This window comes from Myxine glutinosa, chromosome 1, assembly GCF_964187855.1.
Source record: "Myxine glutinosa chromosome 1, kmMyxGlut1.1, whole genome shotgun sequence".
Taxonomy (NCBI): Eukaryota; Metazoa; Chordata; class Myxini; order Myxiniformes; family Myxinidae; genus Myxine; species Myxine glutinosa.
This window is the reverse complement of record NC_136261.1, coordinates 93,951,623-93,972,027: the sequence shown is the minus strand read 5'-3', so window position 1 is coordinate 93,972,027 and position 20,405 is coordinate 93,951,623. Positions and strand designations below refer to the sequence as shown.

The 20,405-nt window shown below is 44.8% G+C and overlaps 1 protein-coding gene across 3 annotated transcripts in view; it reads left to right on the top strand.

Moving 5' to 3' along the window:
- LOC137426438 (circadian locomoter output cycles protein kaput-like) overlaps window positions 1–20,405 on the top strand; it is a 225,003-nt gene that overhangs the window by 125,216 nt on the left and 79,382 nt on the right. For all 3 annotated transcript variants that reach the window (XM_068114990.2, XM_068114981.2, XM_068114996.2), the window contains 2 exons: window positions 6,143–6,234; window positions 7,204–7,293. In XM_068114990.2, the coding sequence (XP_067971091.1) occupies window positions 6,143–6,234; window positions 7,204–7,293 (182 nt within the window). The remainder of the gene's footprint in view (window positions 1–6,142; window positions 6,235–7,203; window positions 7,294–20,405) is intronic.

The following is a 20,405-nucleotide window of genomic DNA, read 5'->3' as shown; positions in this document are numbered from 1 at the left end:
GGAGGTCAAATTTCTAAAATCGCCATTTTAAATCCGATTGACTTGAAAATTGAATAGCATTTGTATATCAAGTCACTCAATTGGGAAACATACTATTTTTGAGGTCAAAAGGTCAAAGGGCAACTTAAGGTCAAATTTTAAAAATCATCAATTTTCATCTAAAAAGCCATCAATTCTCAACCAATTGACTTGAAAATTGAACAGCATTTGCATATCGAGTCACTCAATTGGGAAACATACTATTTTCGAGGTCAAAGGTCAACTCAAGGTCACACTTCCAAAATCATCACTTTTTATCTGAAAAACAATAAATTTTCATCCAATTGACTTGAAAATTGAACAGCATTTGCACATTGAGTCATTAAATAGGGAAACCAACTATTTTTGAGGTAAAAAGGTCAAAGGTCAACTCAAGGTCAACCTTCCAAAATCATTTTTCATCTGAAAAATCGTCACTTTTCTTCCTATTGACCCGAGCTTTGATCAAGATTGTCAATTGTAATCTTGATGAAATGGACAATTTGCTGTATCAATGGAATTTTTTTTTCTTGGGGAGGGGGGGGGGGGGGAGCGTATTTTGCAAGTATCGTGCTCCGCATGACGTCTTCTTGTTTGTTTGTTTGTTTGTGAACAAAATATCTCAAAGTTGTCGACGAATTCGGACGAAATTTGGCAGAGATATAGCGTATGTGGCAAGGACTAAATGATTAGATTTTGGTGAATATCCGGATTCGGATCCAGCTACTAGAATTTTTAAAGTGATTCTTCGCCATTGGGAGACAGGGCCAAAAACGATATATAGCAGGATATCTCAAAACGTTGTGGACGGATTTCGACGACACTTGGTGGACAGGTTGGGTGTCTGACAATGACGATTTGATTAGATTTTGGTCAAGATCTGAATATGGATTCGCATATGAGATTTATTTAATTTCGAAGAATTTAATTTCGCAACTTGGCAGTTGCCCTGAAACAACTTGCCTTCGCCTCCTGGAAGGCAAATCCAATGGAAGGCAATCTCATTTCCCTTCACAAAGCCTGGAACAAGTGTGTGTCCACCCTCAGGAGAGCCAGGAAACAATATCTCTCTACTCTCAAGAATGAACTCTCAAACCTCTCTCCCTCTTCCAAATCCCGGTGGCGTCTTGCCAAATCTGTTTGTGGTGTTTGTTCCCCCTCCATCCCCTCCCTTACCTCAAATGGTTACACAGCTGACTCCGCACGTGAAAAAGCTGAATGCCTCAACTCTGCGTTTGCCTCAAAATCTAGTGTTCCAAACCCATCTCTCTCTGTACCCAGTCGTACCCAACTGCTCCTGGACTCTGTGTCCTTCTCTCCTGACAAGGTGGAGAAGTTTCTGTCAATCCTCGACTCCGATTCTGCAACTGCACCTGACGGCATCAGCCCACAGGTCCTAAAATCCTGCTCTGCCGCTCTTTCACACCCACTCTCTGTTCTCTTCACCCTCTCTTTTGCTCAAGGTCTTCTGCCTTCAGCTTGGAAATCAGCCAACATTACCGCTGTACACTTAAAAGGTGCAAAAACAGATCCTTGCAACTACAGACCAATCAGCCTACTCCCAATCATCAGCAAAGTCATGGATACATCATTGCTTCGGGTATCAAATCCTTCCTCTTCTCCAATGGCTTGATCTCTGATCATCAATTTGGATTCAGACCAGTTCGCTCTACTCTGGACATGCTGCTTCTGCTGTCTCAACAATGGATGGAGGTCCTCAATGTCAAACAGGAAATTAGAGCTGTCTCCCTTGATATTGGAACCTTGATAACCAATTGTTACGGATCCGGGGGACAGCACTCCCGTTAGCAAGGGGGGGTTAATCCCCTTGTCCTGTTAAGCTGGCCGTCCGACCGGTCCTGGGGGTATGACGTCACTTCCGGTCGATGGTAAGTAGGGTTGTAAGCCCAATTTGTCTTAATACCTAAGTACTACCACCGGCCGCAAGTGAGGAAATGCTCCCACCCGGGCCGCAGCATGACTGGATTGCACCGAGCAAAGCGAGCTGCGACTCGGGCCGTTACCAAGAGACTAAACCCGATTCCGAGCGTTGGCCGAATCGTGCCACAGGTACTCAATCGAAAGAAATCACGAAAGCGATCGGACGAGAAAGAAGAAACCAAAGGTAAGAAATAACAGACATTTATTAATTATGTACAACAAACCAAAGGAAGAGAAATGAAAGAAATATACAGGACGAAGAAGAAGAAGATACACAGGGCAAGCCTTAAAACAGTCTTATATTAAACCCCAGACAAGAAAAAGGACAGACAACAGACTTACACGACAAGGGAATAGCAGGCAGGAATCACTGGACGAAGGAGAAGGTCCGTGCAGGTGAGAGGGTAGGCCGGTCCGGGCCGGTGCGCAGCGTCGAAGGTGGCTCCAGTCCACGCTACGGGCTCGAGGCGAACAGCCAGCCGCCACTCCACGTAGTCGTTTTCACACGCACTGCCAGGCCAGTGTCAGTTGACGATCGTATTGTGGTCGTCGTCACGGACCCACTCACCGGATCACCTCTCTCTCTCTCGTGCCTTCTCACCGACTCGTACCTTTTCCGTCCAACCCTCTCACTCAACTCCCTCATTCAACTATTCCCGGTGTGTACCCCGGTTTAGAATAGGTACACCGTATCCCTGCGCATCGTAAGAGGCGACCAAGGGTTGGCGTCAGGAAGGGCATCCGGCCATAAAAACATTGCCTCAAACAGGGAACCATGATTGTCATGGGGCCCGCAAGGCTAACCCCCGCTCTAGCGGGGAAAAATGGCCTCAAAACGATCATTCATTTTCATTCAGTCATTCATTCATTCATTCATTCCCTTGATATATCATGTGCCTTCGATACTGTCTGGCATCCCGCTTTGCTCACCAAACTCTCCTCCTATGGTATCCATGGAAATCTCCACGCATGGCTTGTGGACTTCCTCTCTGGTCGTAGTCAATGTGTGGCCCTGAATGGATTTCTCTCATCTCCCCTTTCTGTTCAGGCTGGAGTTCCCCAAGGCAGTGTTCTGGCCCTGTGCTTTTTCTGGTCTTCATCAATGATCTCTCCGACTCTCTGGAAAATCCTCTATCTCTTTGCTGATGACTCCACCCTCTGCCGCTCCATACCTCATCCATCCGATCGGCAGTCCTCAGCCTCCCCACTCTCTGCAGACCTGGTCAAAATCACAGACTGGTAAAACAAGTGGAACACGTCTTTCAATCCTGACAAATCTCACACTCTTACTTTGTCTCTCCGAAAGACCGCCTCGACAACCCTCCCATCTACTTTCTCAACAATCCTCTCCAAGAAGTTCTGTCACTCAATCTCTTGGGTCTCACAATCTGCATGTTCTTTCTTCGGAAAAACACATTTCTAAGCTGGCCTCCAAAGCCAGTCGCCGACTGGGCATTCTCCGTCATGCGAAGTCCTTCCTTGGCACACCTGAGCTCCTCACCACATACAAGGCTTTCATCCGCAGCTCAATGGAATACTGCTCTCCCCTCTGGGCTGGTGCTCCTGCCTCACACCTCGCTCGGCTTCATGCTGTTGAAACCAAAGCTTTCAGAAGCATTGGAATCTCCTGTGATGAAGCCGATTGCAAGGGCCTTGCACTTACTCACCGTAGGCAGGTTGGTGGTCTTTCTATCTTCTACCGACTCCCCTCTGGCCTAACCCCCCCAGCCCTGTCTGTGCTCTGTCCCCCAAGTACTCCTACAGGTCGCACAAGATCTGCCTGCATCCCTCTTCTGGTGAAACTGCCAAAATCAAGACTCGCTGCTCACCTTCACTCTTTCATTCCTCTTTTCTCCTGCCTATGGATCAAACTTCCTCACTCTCTTCAATCCCACTCATCCCTCCAGATCTTTAAAACAGCTGTTCACCACCATCTCTTATCTTCCCCCATCCAAAACCTTGATCTTTTTTACCCCCGTTAATTCACCCCAGATCCACTTTTCTGAAATACCTACTTCTTTCCTGGAAGCCCGAGCAGTGTCCATGTGTTTTTGTTTTTTTACCTCTCCCACCTCCCACCCCCCTTCCCATGCCTCCTCATCCCCAAGCCTTCTACCTCCCACAGATCTCCCGATGTCCCTGCTCTCAAATGTTGTACTTGTGTGCTTTACCCCTCTCTCCCCATCTTGTCTCCCGCTCCCTTTATTTCGTCTTATGTGTCCGTTTGTTGTTTTTTTTTTTGTTTTTTTTTTTGTCATTAATCCCTGGCTCTGACAAGAGCCTCGATCTTGTATCCAAAAAAAAAAGGAAAAAAAAGTGATTCTTCACCATTGAGTGATAGGACTAAAACCAACATATAGCAGGATATCTCAAAAAGTTGTGGACGGATGATTTTGTTTAAATGTGTTTTTGTATTGTGATTTTCTGGTCTACTCTGGGATACAAAACGTAAACTGTTCACCTGGTGGAGGTAAGCTCTCTACTGAGTGCCGTTCGAGTTGTCACTTTGCTTCTCCCATTACTCTTCCTTTCGGTTTCATTGTCACTATCCGTCACTTGTTCTTTCTTTCATTCCACATTCTTCTCCTCTTTTTTAAAGTATTAATTCCACTCTCTTTTTGCCTTTAAGTCCTCCTTGACCTGCCTATTTTTTCCATCTGCTTTCTTATATTATATATAGTGGTTTGTCAATTGTTGATGTTTTTATTTTTCAATGTCGATATCATTATCGATGCCACTTTTCTTCCATTCACATTATGCCATTTACCTTTGTCTAATTATCTCTCACAGCCTTCCAGGTAATTATTTGTTCCTTTTTCCCCCCTCTTCTTTTTTGTTGTATTAATTCCTTTGATATTTAATTTCTTTGAATCCTCTCTCTTGGCAGTTGCCAAAGTGGCTGATGGTAAGAATGCTATGCTGGGAGTCACAGTATGAGTTTGTTACCAATTCGCTGAAGCAGTGCCTCCTATAGGCTAGGGCAGGAATTTGGAATTTATGGCCAGGGTTTTTTTTTTGTTTTTTTTGGATACAGGATCGAGGCTCATGAAAGAGCTAACATTTATCACACAAAAAATCAAACAGACGCACAAAACATATAATAAGGGGAGCAGTAGACAAGATGGGGAGAGAAGGGGAAGCACAAACACAACATTTGAGAGCAGAGACATTGGGAGATCTGTGGGAGGGAGAGGGCTTGGGGAGGAGGAGGCGTGGGAAGGAGGGGGGGGGGGGGGGGAAGGGGGGTACCTGCAATAACTCACCTAATCTTTGTCAAAAGACAGTTTGGGTTATTTAACGTACAACACCGAGCAGTCCTAGCTGGCAGACATGTCCCCAGTGTACATCGTGATACAAAGTCCTCCATGTAATGTACTGATCCGACAGTGCATAGTTGGGTCAGTAATCAAAGCCAGGTTAGACAGGTCAAAGGTAACTGTGCTTCTGCACAATCCTGTCAGGAATATTCAGGTGATTAATCGGATTACAAAGCAGCTCAGAACAAAAGGGATTGTCCTATTTTATCCAATCAAATGAGGTCTTTCTCACACTTTTTCATTGCCAAAATTGATTCCGGTTGTTTTTAAAGAAGCAAATAAACAGAATAGTGTTGTTTAATTTCTATTATATGAAAGGCTTGCACTGCTCTTTAGTCGTTATGTCCTGACGATATGGTATAGAGGAAGTGTACCTACGTTTGAACCATGTACTCTGAGTTCTATTCTCAGGCCAACTATAAACTTTGTGATTGTTGTTTAGCAGGCAGAACTTTGCGTCACAAAGAACGCCGTTACTCGGATGGATGTTAAGCCGGGTGTCTCATTTCCTACCATTAACCGGTGAACGTTAAATATCACGCAGTGTTTTTTGCAAAGAACAGGCGAGGTATCACTCATGCCCTGGCCAAATACACATTTTATTATTAAACTATAGGTAGCAAGTCGTCTGGTCTTATTGGATATCCCTTGGGACCAGGTCCCACTGATCAATGCTATCTCAGGTTGTTGCTGTGCGGGCTGCGTCTCGGACGCAATAAATATATTTACACATCCAGGTGTTCACATGCCATGTGTGAAAAGCCATCCTCGGCTACCAAGAGCAAATAAACAACGACTTTTTACCGTTGGCTTTATTTGAATGAAAGTACAGTCATTAGGTCATTGTGTTTTTTTTTTACTTGCAGAACTTTCAGCACAGACTGAGACAAACGAACAGCAGCAGGATTGGCGCCCGGCTTTTCTGAGCAGTCGAGAGTTCAGTCAGCTGATGCTGGAGGTACGACGCAACATATAGGATACCTGTAGCCCATTTCTCCTGCACCGATATCTATGTACCAACGCCACCGAAGGTGGATGGAGGTTGTTTTCACCCCTATCTGTCCGTTTGTTATCTGTGAAAATCGAAGATTTTTCAAGTATATTGGTTGGTCTTGTGCGTTATTCTGTCCGTCTGTCTTTCTGTCTCAATATGTCAATCGCCTACAGGTCACTATTTGAACAGGATTTGCATATCCGGTCACTTAATTCAACCACCAATTATTTTTGAGGTCTAAAGGTGAAAAGGTCAACATGGGCCAAATTTCTAAAATTGTCAATTTTGCATCTGATTGACTTGAAATTTGAAGAGGATTTGCATACTTGAGTATTGAAGGCAACCGCCAATAATTTTTAGGTGAACATTTGTCAAAAGGCATTTGGCCATCGGCCAAAGGTCAACGATTTGGGTAAAATTTCTAAAATCCTCAATTTTGATCCGATTGATTTGGATTTTGAAGAGGACTTGCATATCGGGTCACTGAATTCAACCACCAATTATTTTTGAGGTCAGCATAGGCTAAAGGTCAACAACCTATTTTAGGGATTACACAAGTATCGTGCTATGCACGACATATTTATTGCTTGTTTGTCTGTCTGTCTGTTTGTGAACTCGATATCTCAAAAAATTGTGGACCGAATCGGACAAAATTTGGTGGCGATTGAGTATGTGACGAGGACGAAATGATTCGATTTTGGTGAGGATCCAGATCTGGATCTGGGAATTTTTAAGTGATTCTTCACCATTGAGTGATCGGGCCAAAACTATATATAGCACGATATTTATAGAGAGGAAAGCCGCTGTTTAACCACTCATTTTCGAACATAAACCTTTTTTTAATATAAGGATCCACAAATTGTGCATTTCAAAGAATATTGTGCAATACATAGTTTTAGTTGTCATTTCTAGCTAATAGGGTGTGTTTTGCAGGCCTTGGATGGCTTTCTCATGGCTCTCACTACTGATGGGAACATTATTTATGTATCTGAGAGTGTCACACCTTTGCTGCAACAGCTGCCGGTAAGGAAAGAAATTCAGCTGATGTGTTTTGCTATTATGACTTATCTGGAATGTAATGCAATCTGAAATGAACTTCTGGCCTGTCTATCAATAAGTCCATACTATCAAAGGAGATGTGCATGTATCCGGGCTCCACTCATTGGTTGGACAATTTGCCTGACTCCACCCACAATTTCTATACTATGGCCGCCATATTGGTGCAGATAGTCCTCAGCAATCGAGGCAGCGTTCTGTTGTTTATACACCGCCTAAATAACTATGTGGCATTTTCTTAAACAGAAATTTTACTGCGGAGCTTACACAGGTCCTTGCTATTATTTCCGACTATTGTCTCTTCAAAGTGTGAATCGGACAGGCGACCATGACGGGTTCTTGTGAAGTCGTTGATACCTTGTTAGGGTCGAGCAGAAAGCGTAAAATATTCTGCTGCTTCGATGTGGGAATGCCCGTTTGCTTTTATGAGTGAGATGATGGTGAGGAGGATGGGGGGGGGGGGGCAAGGTGGGTCAAAGTAAAGATGGGACAAATTTAGAAGGAGGGGGTTGAGGCTTGGGGGGGCTGAGGACTTTCAGTGAGGGGGTTGAAGAGTTGTGGTGGGGAGGAGATTGATGCCTTAAAGTTGGGAGGGGAAGGGTGAGGACTTGGGGTGGAGGAATGGGGGGAGAGCAAAGAATGGACAGAATTGGGAGGGGGAGGTTGGGCTTTGGGGGGGCGAGAGGGGGTGGGAAATGGGGGGGAGGAGGACATCCAGTGAGGGGGATGGGTTGAGGAGTTGTCAGAATTGCATGTGTAAGTGTACTCATAGTAAAATGTAATTGTGTGTGTGTGTGTGTGTGTGTGTGTGTGTGTGTGTGTGTGTGTGTGTGTGTGTGTGTGTGTGTGTGTGTGCGCGCATGTGTGCCAGTGTATCAGTCACTGTAGGGGTGTAATAAATACCCCACTACTAAATATAAACTTGTGACGGAGGTACATGCTGGAGGTACAACATTAGGTAATGTTCTACTAAATATAAACTTGTGACAGCTCCAAGACAATGCTTTCTTTTTTTTGAAGAACAATATATAAATTAAAGGTCAAAGTTTTGGAAGCAGACAAGTTTCTGGAAAAAAAAACAAGTCCAAATGAAAATGTACACTTTTCATGTTAAGCTTAATGAGTTATTACAATCGTGAAAAGTAACGAGAGGCACGTCTGTGTCGGGGCATGTACTCAGGAGGGAAGAGGTGGATGTCGTAAGACCAGTCTTTGATTATGAATGCGGTTTGCAAGAAGGCAAAAGGCAGACCAAACCTGTGGTGGACGGAAGAGGTGGAGAGAGAAATGAGAGAAATAGGGGTGCAGAGTAAGGCTGCTCGGGATGGAGGGTTGTGAAGAGGAAAAGCTCGGGATACTGACACCAAAGAAGTTAAATATAATTGGGGCCATGAAAGTAATAGTTAAGAGCAGGTGTGGCTCATGAACTCTGAGACATGTGGGGTGTTTGCAAGAGGAGCTTCATGTAAATGATTAATACTTGGGCATGGTTTAAGATCATTGCCTCCACCACCAAAGTTAGGTGGAGGTTATGTTTTCACCCCTGTTTGTGTGTTTGTCTGTCTGTTTATGAACAGGATGTCTCAAAAGGTTGTGGACGGATTCGGACGAAATTTGATGGACAGATTGAGTATGTGACAAGGACGAAATGGTTAGATTTTGGTGAAGTTCCAGATCTGGATCTGCATCAGAGATTTTTTTACGTGATTCTTTACCTTTGAGTGATGGGGCACAAAACGATATAAAGCATGATATCTCGAAAAGTTGTGGACGGATTTGGACGAAACTTGGTGGACAGGTTGGTTGTGTGACAAGGACGAATCCCTTGCCCCTCCCCTCCTAAACACCCCCCCTTGCCCCTCTCCTCCTAAACTCCCCCCTTGCCCTTCCCCTCCGAAACTCCCCCCTTGCCCAACCATTCAAAACTCCCCCCCACCCCCTCCCCTTCAAATCTACCCCCCAACCATCCCTCCCAAATTCTCGATCCTCCCACCTCCTTCTCAAAGCTCCCTCCTGCCCACTTCGTCTCCCTTCTATCTCATACCTCCACCTCCCTACACCCCCCTCTCATCCTTCCTCTGACCCTACCCCTCCCCTGTCCTGCACCCGATGCGCCCCCTCTCTCCTCATTCACGGTATGGACCTCAAACATCCGGGGCCTTCGCTCAAACCTGATTGATCTCTCCATTCAGGTTGCTTCTGACAATCCAGACTTGATCTGCTTAACAGAAACTTTCCTCCTTCAAGATGTCTCTGATTCCTTAACATCTCTTCCAGGTTACTCCCTCCTCCGGTATGATAGACCTGAGCCTCGTCCTGGTGGTGGGGTGTCTATCTTTATTAAAAACTCTCTTCCTCACTCTCCTTGCACTGCCCTCTCTCCACCCCACCCCAGGAGTACCTCTGGCTACGGCTTCCTCTCCGCTCCCACCTTTTGTTCATATGTGTTCTGTACTGTCCTCCAAACAGTGATGACTCCATTTACATTTCGCTGTCAGACAACATGGACCAACTTCTATCAACTCATTCCAACTCTCTCTTCCTCATATGTGGCGACTTCAACTGTCATCATGCCAGCTGGCTGGGTGTGGGTTCATCTCTCACCAGCCATGGCACCTCAGCAAAGGACTTCTGCGACTCATTGGGACTGACACAATCTGTCAATTTCCCGACCCGGATCTCAGTCAATGGAGTATCTTCTCTTCTGGACTTGGTTATGACTAACTTCCCTGCAAATGTCTGCTGCTCTTCTTCTGCTTCAATCGGCTCTTCTGATCTTGTGCTTGTTAAAGTGGACATCTCTCTGGCCATTCTCAAAGAGCCTCCTCAGCGCCGACGAGTCTGGCATTTCACTCAGGCTGACTGGCACGGTCTGCAAGCAGCCATCAATCATCTGGACTGGTCTCTGAGGAATCTCTCACTGAGGTGCTGAGGTGCCACGGGTCCTAAAATCTCTACTGCATCTGACATAAATTCTTCCTGGGAATTCTTCCAAAGCAAACTGCTCTCTCTCATGCACAGATTTATCCCATCTCGTCTTCAGTTGTCTTACCCTTCCTCCCGTCCATGGTACACTGAATCTTGTGGTGAGGCAGTTGCCCTGAAACAACTTGCCTTTGCCTCTTGGAAGGCAAATCCAACTGAAGGCAATCTCAGTTCCTTCCACCAAGCTCGGAACAAGTGTGTGTCTACCCTCAGGAGTGCCAGGAAGCACTATCTCTCCACAGTCAAAATTGAACTCTCAAACCTGTCTCCTTCCTCCAAATCCTGGTGGCGTCTGGTCAAATCCTTTTCTGGTGTTTGTTCCCCCTCCATCCCCTCCCTTACCTCAAATGGCTACACAGTTGACACCGCACGTGACAAAGCCGAATGCCTCAACTCTGTGTTTGCCTCAAAATCTTGTGTCCCAAACCCATCTCTCTCTGTTCCCACCTTTCCCAGTCGAACCCAATTGCTCCTGGACTCTGTTTCCTTCTCTCCTGACAAGGTGGAGAAGTTTCTGTCAAACCTCGACTCTGATTCTGCAACTGGACCAGACGGCATCAGCCCACGGGTCCTAAAATCCTGCTCTGCCACTCTATCTCACCCTCTCTCTGTTCCTTTCACCCTCTCTTTTGCTCAAGGTCATCTGCCAGCATCTTGGAAATCAGCTAATATTACCGCTTTACACAAAAAAGGTGCAAAAACAGATCCTTGCAACTACAGACCTATCAGCCTGCTTCCAATTATCAGCAAAGTCATGGAATGCATCATTGCTTCGGATATCAAATCCTTCCTCTTCTCCAATGGCTTGATCTCTGATCATCAATTTGGATTCAAACCAGGTCATTCTACTCTGGACATGTTGCCTCTGCTGTCTCAACAATGGAAGGAGGTCCTCAATGCCAAACAGGAAATCAGAGCTGTCTCACTTGACATATCACATGCCTTCGATACGGACTGGCACCCAGCTCTGCTCATCAAACTCTCCTCCTATGGTATCCTTGGAAATCTCCACTCATGGCTTGCGGACTTCCTCTCTGGTCGAAGGCAACGTGTGGCCCTGAATGGATTTCTCTCATCTCCCCTTCCTGTTCTGGCTGGAGTTCCCCAAGGTAGTGTTCTGGGCCCTGTGCTATTTCTGGTCTTCACCAATTATCTCTCCGACTCTCTAGAAAATCCTCTCTATCTCTTTGCTGATGACTCCACTATCTGCCGCTCCATTCCTCATCCCTCAGATCGACAGTCTGCAGCCTCCTCACTCTCTGCAGACCTGGAAAAAATCACTGACTGGTCAAACAAGTGGAACATGTCTTTCAATCCTGACAAATCTCACACTCTTACAATGTCTCTCCGAAAGGACCGACTGGAAAATCCTCCCATCTACTTTCTCAACAATCCTCTCCAAGAAGTTCTGTCGCTCAAGCTTTTGGGTCTCACTATCTGCCATGATCTTTCTTGGTAAAACCACATTTCCAAGCTGTCCTCCAAAGCCAGTCGCCGACTGGGCATCCTCCGTCATGCGAAGTCCTTCCTTGGCACACCTGAGCTCCTCACCACATACAAGGCTTTCATCCGCAGCTCAATGGAATACTGTTCCCCCCTCTGGGCTGGTGCTCCTGCCTCACACCTGGCTCGGCTTCACGCTGTTGAAACCAAAGCTTTCAGAATCATTAGAATCTCCTGCGATGAAGTTAACTCCGAGGGCTTTTCACTCACTCAACGCAGGCAGGTTGGTGGTCTTTCTGTCTTCTCCCGACTCCTCTCCGGCCTTGCTCCCCCAGCTCTCTCTGTGCTCTGTCCCCCCAATATTCCTTCAGGTCGCACAAGATCTGCCTGCAACCCTCTTATGGTTAAACTGCCAAAATCTAGGCTCTCTGCTCACCTTCACTCTTTCATTCCCCTTTTCTCCCGCCTCTGGAACAAACTCCCCCACTCCCTTCAGTCCCACTCCTCTCTCCAGGTCTTTAAAACAGCTGTTCACCACCATCTCTTTTCTTCCCCCATCCGAAACCTTGATCTTTTCCACCCCCACTAATTTCACCCCAGATAATTTTTTTATTTTTTTTTGAAATTCCAACTTCTTTCCTGGAAGTCCTTGCAGTGTTCATATGTTTTATACCTCTCCCACCTCCCCCAAAGCCCTCCCCCTCCCACATTTCTCCCGTTGTCCCTGCTCTCAAATGTTGTGTTTTTGTCCTTCCCCCTCTCTCCCCATCTTGTCTGCCGCTCCCCTTATTTTTTGTGTTTGGTGTGTCGGTTTGACTTTTTGTGTGATTGATGTTAGCTCTTTCACGAGCCTCGATCTTGTATACAAAAAAAAAAAAATCATTGGTGAAGATCCAAATTGTGATCTGGATACGTGAATATTTAATTTTTTTTTCCTGATTCTTCACCATTTAGTGCGACTTGTTTCAGTTTTGATATGACAAAAAATTACATATAGCATGATTTGTCAAAAGGTTGTGGACGACTTATGTCAAAAACTAGATGGATGGGTTGTGTTGATGACAAGAACAAGCTGATTAAATTTTGCTTCAGGTCCGGATCCAGATCTGGCCCAGCAGTGGGATACAAAACTTATATGTTCAGCCTGGCGGAGATATGTGCTCTACCGAGTGTCGTTCTAGTTGGATATTTTCTAAATCATTAAATATTTTTTCTTTTATTCGGTTTTTTGTTTATTTAAGGGAAAACTATTGGAGAGAAAAACTAAACTTTTAATTAACCCAAAATTTTTTTTTTGAATAGCGACCCTTTGATATGAATATTTTCAAAACAATTTGAACGATAACTTGTAAGGTAAATGTGCATTGTATTTTTGTATTGTACTTGTAGCATGACACGTACCTCACGTTACACAGATAAAAAAAACACTAAGTTGTAATTGAGGCACGTTCACTCATTTGCCCTGATGTGAAAGGGCAAGTTTTAACAGAGAACATTTTTCGATACAATTACTGACTGGGGAGAAGAGTCACGGAAATAATAACAACAGTAATAATTACAATTATTATTTTTATTATCAGGTAATCTCCTTTCAATCTCGAAGAGATGACCTTATGAAATGGGTTGGGATGTCCATCTGTCTGTCCGTCCATTTGGTCGTCTGTTAACTTTTTGCTATTTTTATCATCATTATTAACTCAACTGGACTATGTCCAGCTGAGTTTTTGTCGAACACCCGGTGTCCGTCGTCCGTCTGTCGTCCGTCTGTCTGTCTGTCTGTCATCTGTAAACAATTCGACGTCTACGCTCTAAAAGTCACAAATATTGATGAAATTTGATGAAACTTGTTATGCAGCATCTTTAAGACATAAACTAGTTTGGGATTGCATTTGGGCGTTGCACGCCCAAAAATGGGCGCGGCAGGGCGGCCATATTGAAAAATCAATTTTTTTCAATCTGCTACTTCCTAATGTAGCTAGAAGGCTGAAACTTGGTGTGTAGACAGTATGTGACAAACCTCAACACATATATTACGAGTTTTGACGATGTCCGGAAAATGACCGTCGTGACCTATGACATTTTGGCTCAATTTTTTCTAGTTTCCTGTTTAAACGTGAGATACCTTCAACATTACCTCTTTAGCACATATAACCTATATAGTTTGTGGTTCTATTATGCATATTCTAACCATATTGATATAGACCAGTTGAGTTCAGGTTCCCTGGAACCTCTAGTTTTTTGTATAGTGTCGAGCCCTGTTGAGCTAGAATACAGAATGGATCAGGGTGAAACAGAACGAAAATAATAGTTGAAAGACAGATGGGTTGGGTGAACACAGCAACAGCAGGTATGAGGGACAAGATAGAGGGAGACTTGGAGAAATAATGTATGTGGGGAAGAATGAGGGCAAGGGGAGGGGGAGGACAGAATAATGGGGGCATGGGAGGGTGAAGAGAATGGTTACAGCTGTATTTTCTCAATCACAGAAATGGAAGGAAAAATTGGAAACTTGGAAAGAGGTGGGCTTGGAGAGGGTTAATGAGTAGAAAAGATCATTGGTGTAGATGTGGGAGGACCTGACATTGTGGTGAATAGCTGTCTTGAAGCCCTGGAGGGAAGAGTGAGATTGAAGAGAGTGAGGAGTTTGGTAACATAGGTGTGGGGAAAAAAAGAGGTACGAATGAGTGGAAGTTCGCAGCCAGTCTAGATTTTGGGAGCTTCACTAGAAAGGTGTTACTGGCAGTCCAATTGTGGGAGAGGGTGGGGAACAGAGGCCAAAACGGGCAGACAATGCAAGAGCAGGAAGGAGGCAGTGGAATAAAGAGAAGCTACCAACCTGTCTGTGATATTAAAGGTAATAGGCCTGGATATTCAGCCTCATCACGGGAGATCCCATTGTTGGGAGCCTTGCTTTCCATGGCATCAATTCGGGCAAGATATGAGGCAGAGGGCACCCAAAGGGGAGAGCAGTACTCTGAAGCTGTGACTGAAAGCCTTGTACAGAAGGTTGTCAAACGTTTAGATTTGTCAAGGAAAGACCTTGTACGATGTAGGATGTCCAGTGGGTGGATAGTTTTGGAGGGAATCTTGGAAATATGTTCTGCCCCAAAAAGATAGTGGCTGATGGTTTAGGCACAAATGTTTGAGAGACTTAACCTTTTCAAGTGATTTGTTTAGGAAGTAGATGGCAGGATTTTTCCAGATTGTCTTTTCAGAGAAACAGAGTGAGATCAATCTCACTAAATCAATTCAATTGAGTGTGTGAGATCTGTCAGGGTTGAAAGACATATTACAAGGTCCTGATTCTATCAAGGTCTGCAGAGAGGGAAGAGGTTGCTGCCTGCCTGTCTGAAAGATGAAATATGATATGTCAGTGGATGGAATCGTTGGTAAAGAGATGTGCAGCATTTTCCAGGAAATGAGAAAGATCATTGATGAAGATGAGGAACAAGATTGGGCTCCAGTCAATCAATGCCTAGGTTCACTCTAGCCTTGATATGGAGATTATTGGATCCCGTTAAGAGCTATATGCTGAATATGGGATTTGGAGGAAGTGAGTGATCCATAAGATGAGCTGGCCTTGTATGCCATAAAAGCAGAGAGATTGGAGATCAAGGCTTGGTGTCAGACTGTATTAAATGTTCGAGATACAGCCAGAGGATGTCCAGTTGGTGGCTGGCTTTGGAGGGCAGCTTGATCTCGTGTCTGAGATTGAGGGCTTCCATCCATTGTTGGGAGAGTATAAGTTGCATATGCAGGGTAGAATGACTAGGTCTGCAACCAAACTGATGATGTAAGATCAGGCCATTGGAGAAAAGCAAGGATTTTATGTCAACTGCAATTATATTGTGATGGACGTTGTATTGTGATGGACACCTCGGATAACTCCAAAAGGCTGATGCTTCTATAAAAAGACAATGGATGCTGTCCACTGCCACGGATAACTCTGAAAGACTAATGCTTCTATAAAACACCATGGATGCTGTCCGCTGCAAAACAGATGTTAATTGGCTGAGCGAACCAACGTTACGTACCGTACCCTATCATCGAGCAGAGACCAATCAACGCTTGGGGTAATTATCTTCAGAAGCGCTACGGTATATCGCGACCAAAACCAAAACAGGATAAGTCAAGATATAGTTTGATCCTCGACACCACATGGGTTTAATAAAGGAAAGCCAGGCAATACAACAACAACAACAGGCATTTTAAGGCCATTTTCCCTGCAAGAGCTGGGGTTAGCCTTGCGGTCCCCATGACAATCTTCTCCATTTTGCCCTCTTTTCTGCATCTCTCCTTGTTAACCCCCTTGCCCGCATTTCTTCTTCGACCATCTTTAGCCAAGTCTTTCTCGGTCTTCCCCGTCCTCTACTTCCTTCTACATTCATTTCCATCACTCTTCTCAACCAGTCACTTTCATCCTTCCTCAACACATGACCAAACCATCTCAAACTGTTTCTCTTCACAGCATCCATCACAGGCTCTATTCCCATCATCTTTCGCAATTCATCATTTGTCTTCCTCTCTCTCAACGATACTCCGCACATCCACCGAACCATTCGCATTTCCACCCTTTCCAGCCTTCGTTGCTGCTCTACGTTCATTGCCCATGTCTCGCGCCCATAAATCATAGCACTTCTCACACATGCAGCATACACCTTTCCCTTCAGCTTCAACGACACTCCCCTCCTCGTCAGCACGCCACTCAGTTCCCGAAACTTCTTCCATGCACATCTCACTCGAGCAACCGTTGCCGAGTCTGATCCACCTTCTCCATTCAGCATGTCTCCGAGGTAACAAAATGTTTTCACACCTTCCAGCTTCACGCCGTCTCCAAGATCCAACTCAACATTTCCTCCATCTGCAGCTCCCTCTGTGCACACCTTACACTTGAATGTAGCTGCCACACTGGTTAATGACCCTCTCAGACCACTACATTTTTGATGAACCCACTCAGCGCACATTGTACATTGAATGGAATTCACTCCGATACCCTTCCTGCACACAGCACACGGCCACTTCCCAGTTCTTTCCACCTCACCATATGCTTTACCACTTGCCATCAGCTTCGTTTTTCCGATATTCACCTTCAGACCTTTTGTCTCCATACATTCCTTCCACTTGTTCATCTTCTCCTTCAGTCCATCCATACTTTCTGCAATCTACACCAGATCATCTGCAGACAACAACTCCCACGGTAAACCCTCCTTTACGTTCCGAGCCAGCACCTCCATCACTGCTACAAATAGTAGTGGACTTAGTACCGACCCCTGATGCACTCCCACCTTCACCTCAAACTCACCACTGTTCCCATCCTTCGTCCTTACAGCTGTGCACGCTCTTTCGTACATTGCCATCACTACTCTGATCAACCATTCCTCCACTCCTAACTTACTCAATGCCCATGTCACTACTTCACATGGAACCCCATCGAATGCTTTCTCCAGATCAACAAACCCAAGAAACAACTTCTTCCTCTTCTCCATGTACTTCTCCTGCAACTGCCTTGCAATAAAAAGCACGTCTGTCGTTCCTCTTCCTGGCATAAATCCAAACTGCATTTCTTCAATCTTCACTTTCTTCCTTATCCTCCTCTCCAACACCCTTTCCAATACCTTCATTCCATGCTCCAATAACTTTATCGCTCGATACGAGCCACAGTCCAGAGGGTCATCTTTCCCCTTGTAAAGAGGGATGAGGGTACTTAGTTCCCAATCCACTGGAATGCGGCCTTCTTTCACCACCAGATTGCAGATCTCTGTCATTCTTTTCACCCCACAATTTCCCGCTGCCTTCAACATATCTCCCACAACTCCCGTTGGCCCTCCCGCTTTTCTGCTCTTCATTGCTTTTAATCGCTTCCTCAACTTCCTTCTCGGTTATCTTCTCTGCCGGTCCTAAAACTGGGTTACTCTCTATGTTGCCATCCCATTCATTCTCTGCATTCAACAGTATTTCCATATATCTCTTCCATCTTCCTTTAATTCTATCTGGGTCCACAACGATTTGTCCCACTTCATCCTTCAAGCAACTCACCCCCATCACATCAAACCTCTCTTTCGCTATCTGCTTTGCAATCCTGAATACCGCTCTCTGACCCTCTTCCAAATCCAAGCGTTCTCCGAACATTTTCCTACATGCCTCCTGTGCCTTTGCTACCTCTTTCTTTCCAGCCTTCCTGGCTGCCTTATAACTTTCATGCTCTGCCTTTTCTGCCCCCATACCCTTCGCCTTCTGCCACTCCTTGAACTTCTTCCTCTTCTCGTCAATCTTCTTTCCAACTTGATCATCCCACCACCATGTTTCCGAGTGCCTCAGTGGTCCCTTTGTCCATCCACATACCTCACCAATGGCTCCCAACAGACTATCTGTCATTGACATCCAACCACTTTCAAGCTCAACCACATCATCCTCTACCATACTCAGCCTCTCTTTTAATGCCTCCCTCACTGTCACCTCTTTCAACCTCCACACCTTCATTCTCGGTTGGTACTTCACCCGCCGAGCTCTCCTCGCACCTTTCACACTTATGTCACAGACAACCAAGTGGTGCTGTGAAACAGCCTCCTCCCCCGGGATTAGGGTGCATCAAACGCCCTTAGGTTCTTGGATTTTAATGTCTATTCTCTCAAATGTTACACTTGTTGGTAGAAGTATGTATGCAAAAAATAAATGAAATCAGAGGTGGTCCTGGGTGGCCACCGGCCACTTTTATATATTTAGGGCCATTTTCGGGGCCGCACTATGTAAAAATGTTTGATTTTGTTATTTTACACCCAAACCTAGTCATGTTTGGTATCAAATTGAAGGTCTTGATGAGAGGAATACAAATATAACAATTTTATGCAAAAAACGATGGTTTGATAATTAGTTTGTATTTTTACATGAATGAAATCGGAGGTCTAATCATGGGTCCCATACTAGTAGTCTAATAATATCCTTTATTTTCTTTCAGATGGCAGATAAGAAGACCAGATTAGCAAGTGCCATTTTTGGTCTTGGCAATGCTTTTACAGAAGCAGATGGTACATTGACAGGAGTCCGCCTCCCAACTTGCCGGCAGGTTCTTCGATGCGTGATGTGGTACATCCAGAAAGAAATATGTGAAGGCAAACAAACTCAGCCACTGAAATGGAAATCTGCCAGCATTGTCCTTATCCAGCTGAAAAAATTCTACACTAAAGCAAATATTCCTATGCTTTCAGACCATCAATGCTGCAAACTAATACTTGACCTTCTTAATGACAATAACAAATTGCGTCAAATACCTGTTTCTCGCCGAGAATCTCCAAGCACTTTGGCTAAGTTGCAAACCATGAATGAACGTCTTGATAAGACCTTTGGTGTATGGACAAAAGATGCAATGACAAACATTAAGAATGAGGAAGATAGAGTATTTTTAGAGTCAATGAAATCTGACAGAGTAGCCTCATTTGGTGGTGTTGACAAGAAGAAAGTTGATAAAGATCATAGAAAAGAAAAACGCCTCTTAGCGGAAGCTTCAAGACGAGAACGTCATGAATCATCCAGTGTACAAGAGATGACAATTAGTTCTGTATGCTCTGATGATAGTGACTCTGCAGATAGCTTGGAAGAAACTGAAGAAGAGGCGATTCCAGAGTTTCAAAGGAAGCGTAGTCACCACAGATCAACATATGCAGGTACATCTGCCTTTATTCCTCATGATATTCTGAAAAGACATTCAGTTGTGTCTGTTGCTACTCGACTAAACATAACTCCTGTTCAACAGGTTGCGCTCACCAAAGCTGTAATTCAAGAGGCAGGAGGTGATCCACGTCGTGTGGCCAAGTCGTACTCAACTGCTGATAAGGCTCGACGATCAATAACAAGTGCTATCGCCAAAGATATTCAAGAAAATTGGATCGCCCCAACAGCTGCAACACTTCACTGGGATGGCAAGCAGATACCAACGCTCACAAACAAGAATGTCAAGGAAGAAAGATTGCCAGTGTTGGTTGGGAATGCCACTGATGTAAAGCTACTGGGGGTGGCTAGATATCCTCCTGGAAGTGATAGGTCATCAGGTGACATCATTGCCGAGCACACTTACACGTATCTACATTCATGGAAGTGCAAACAATCAGTTGTCAACTTATGTTTTGACACAACAGCATCAAACACTGGACACGTTACAGCTGCCTGTGTTACCATTCAATCAAAACTGGACCGTGCTCTTCTGTGGTGTGCATGTCGCCATCATGTTGGAGAGGTAATCCTGGATCATGTGTTTGACGTTCTCAAAATTGAGGCATCAAAGTCTCCAGAAGTATCTTTGTTCCAAAAATTCCAGAAGAATTGGGAACGCATATCGCATGCAAAGAATGAAAGTTTAACCAAAATTGACATTTCCATGTACAATGACTATGCACAACAGCTGCTTTTATCATGCAAAAACAAGGTTTTAAGCACAATCCGCACAAGCGCTTCATACTGTAGGGAAGACTACAAGGAAATGGCACAACTCTGCCAGGTAGTCCTCGATGATGATGTCACAAAACAAGGAACACTCCACAGACCAGGGGCCATGCATAAAGCAAGGTGGATGTCAAAGATTCTTTATTCCATCAAAATATGCCTACTTGAAGAGCAAATTTCTCTACTACCTCGAGGAACTGTAACAACACAACATC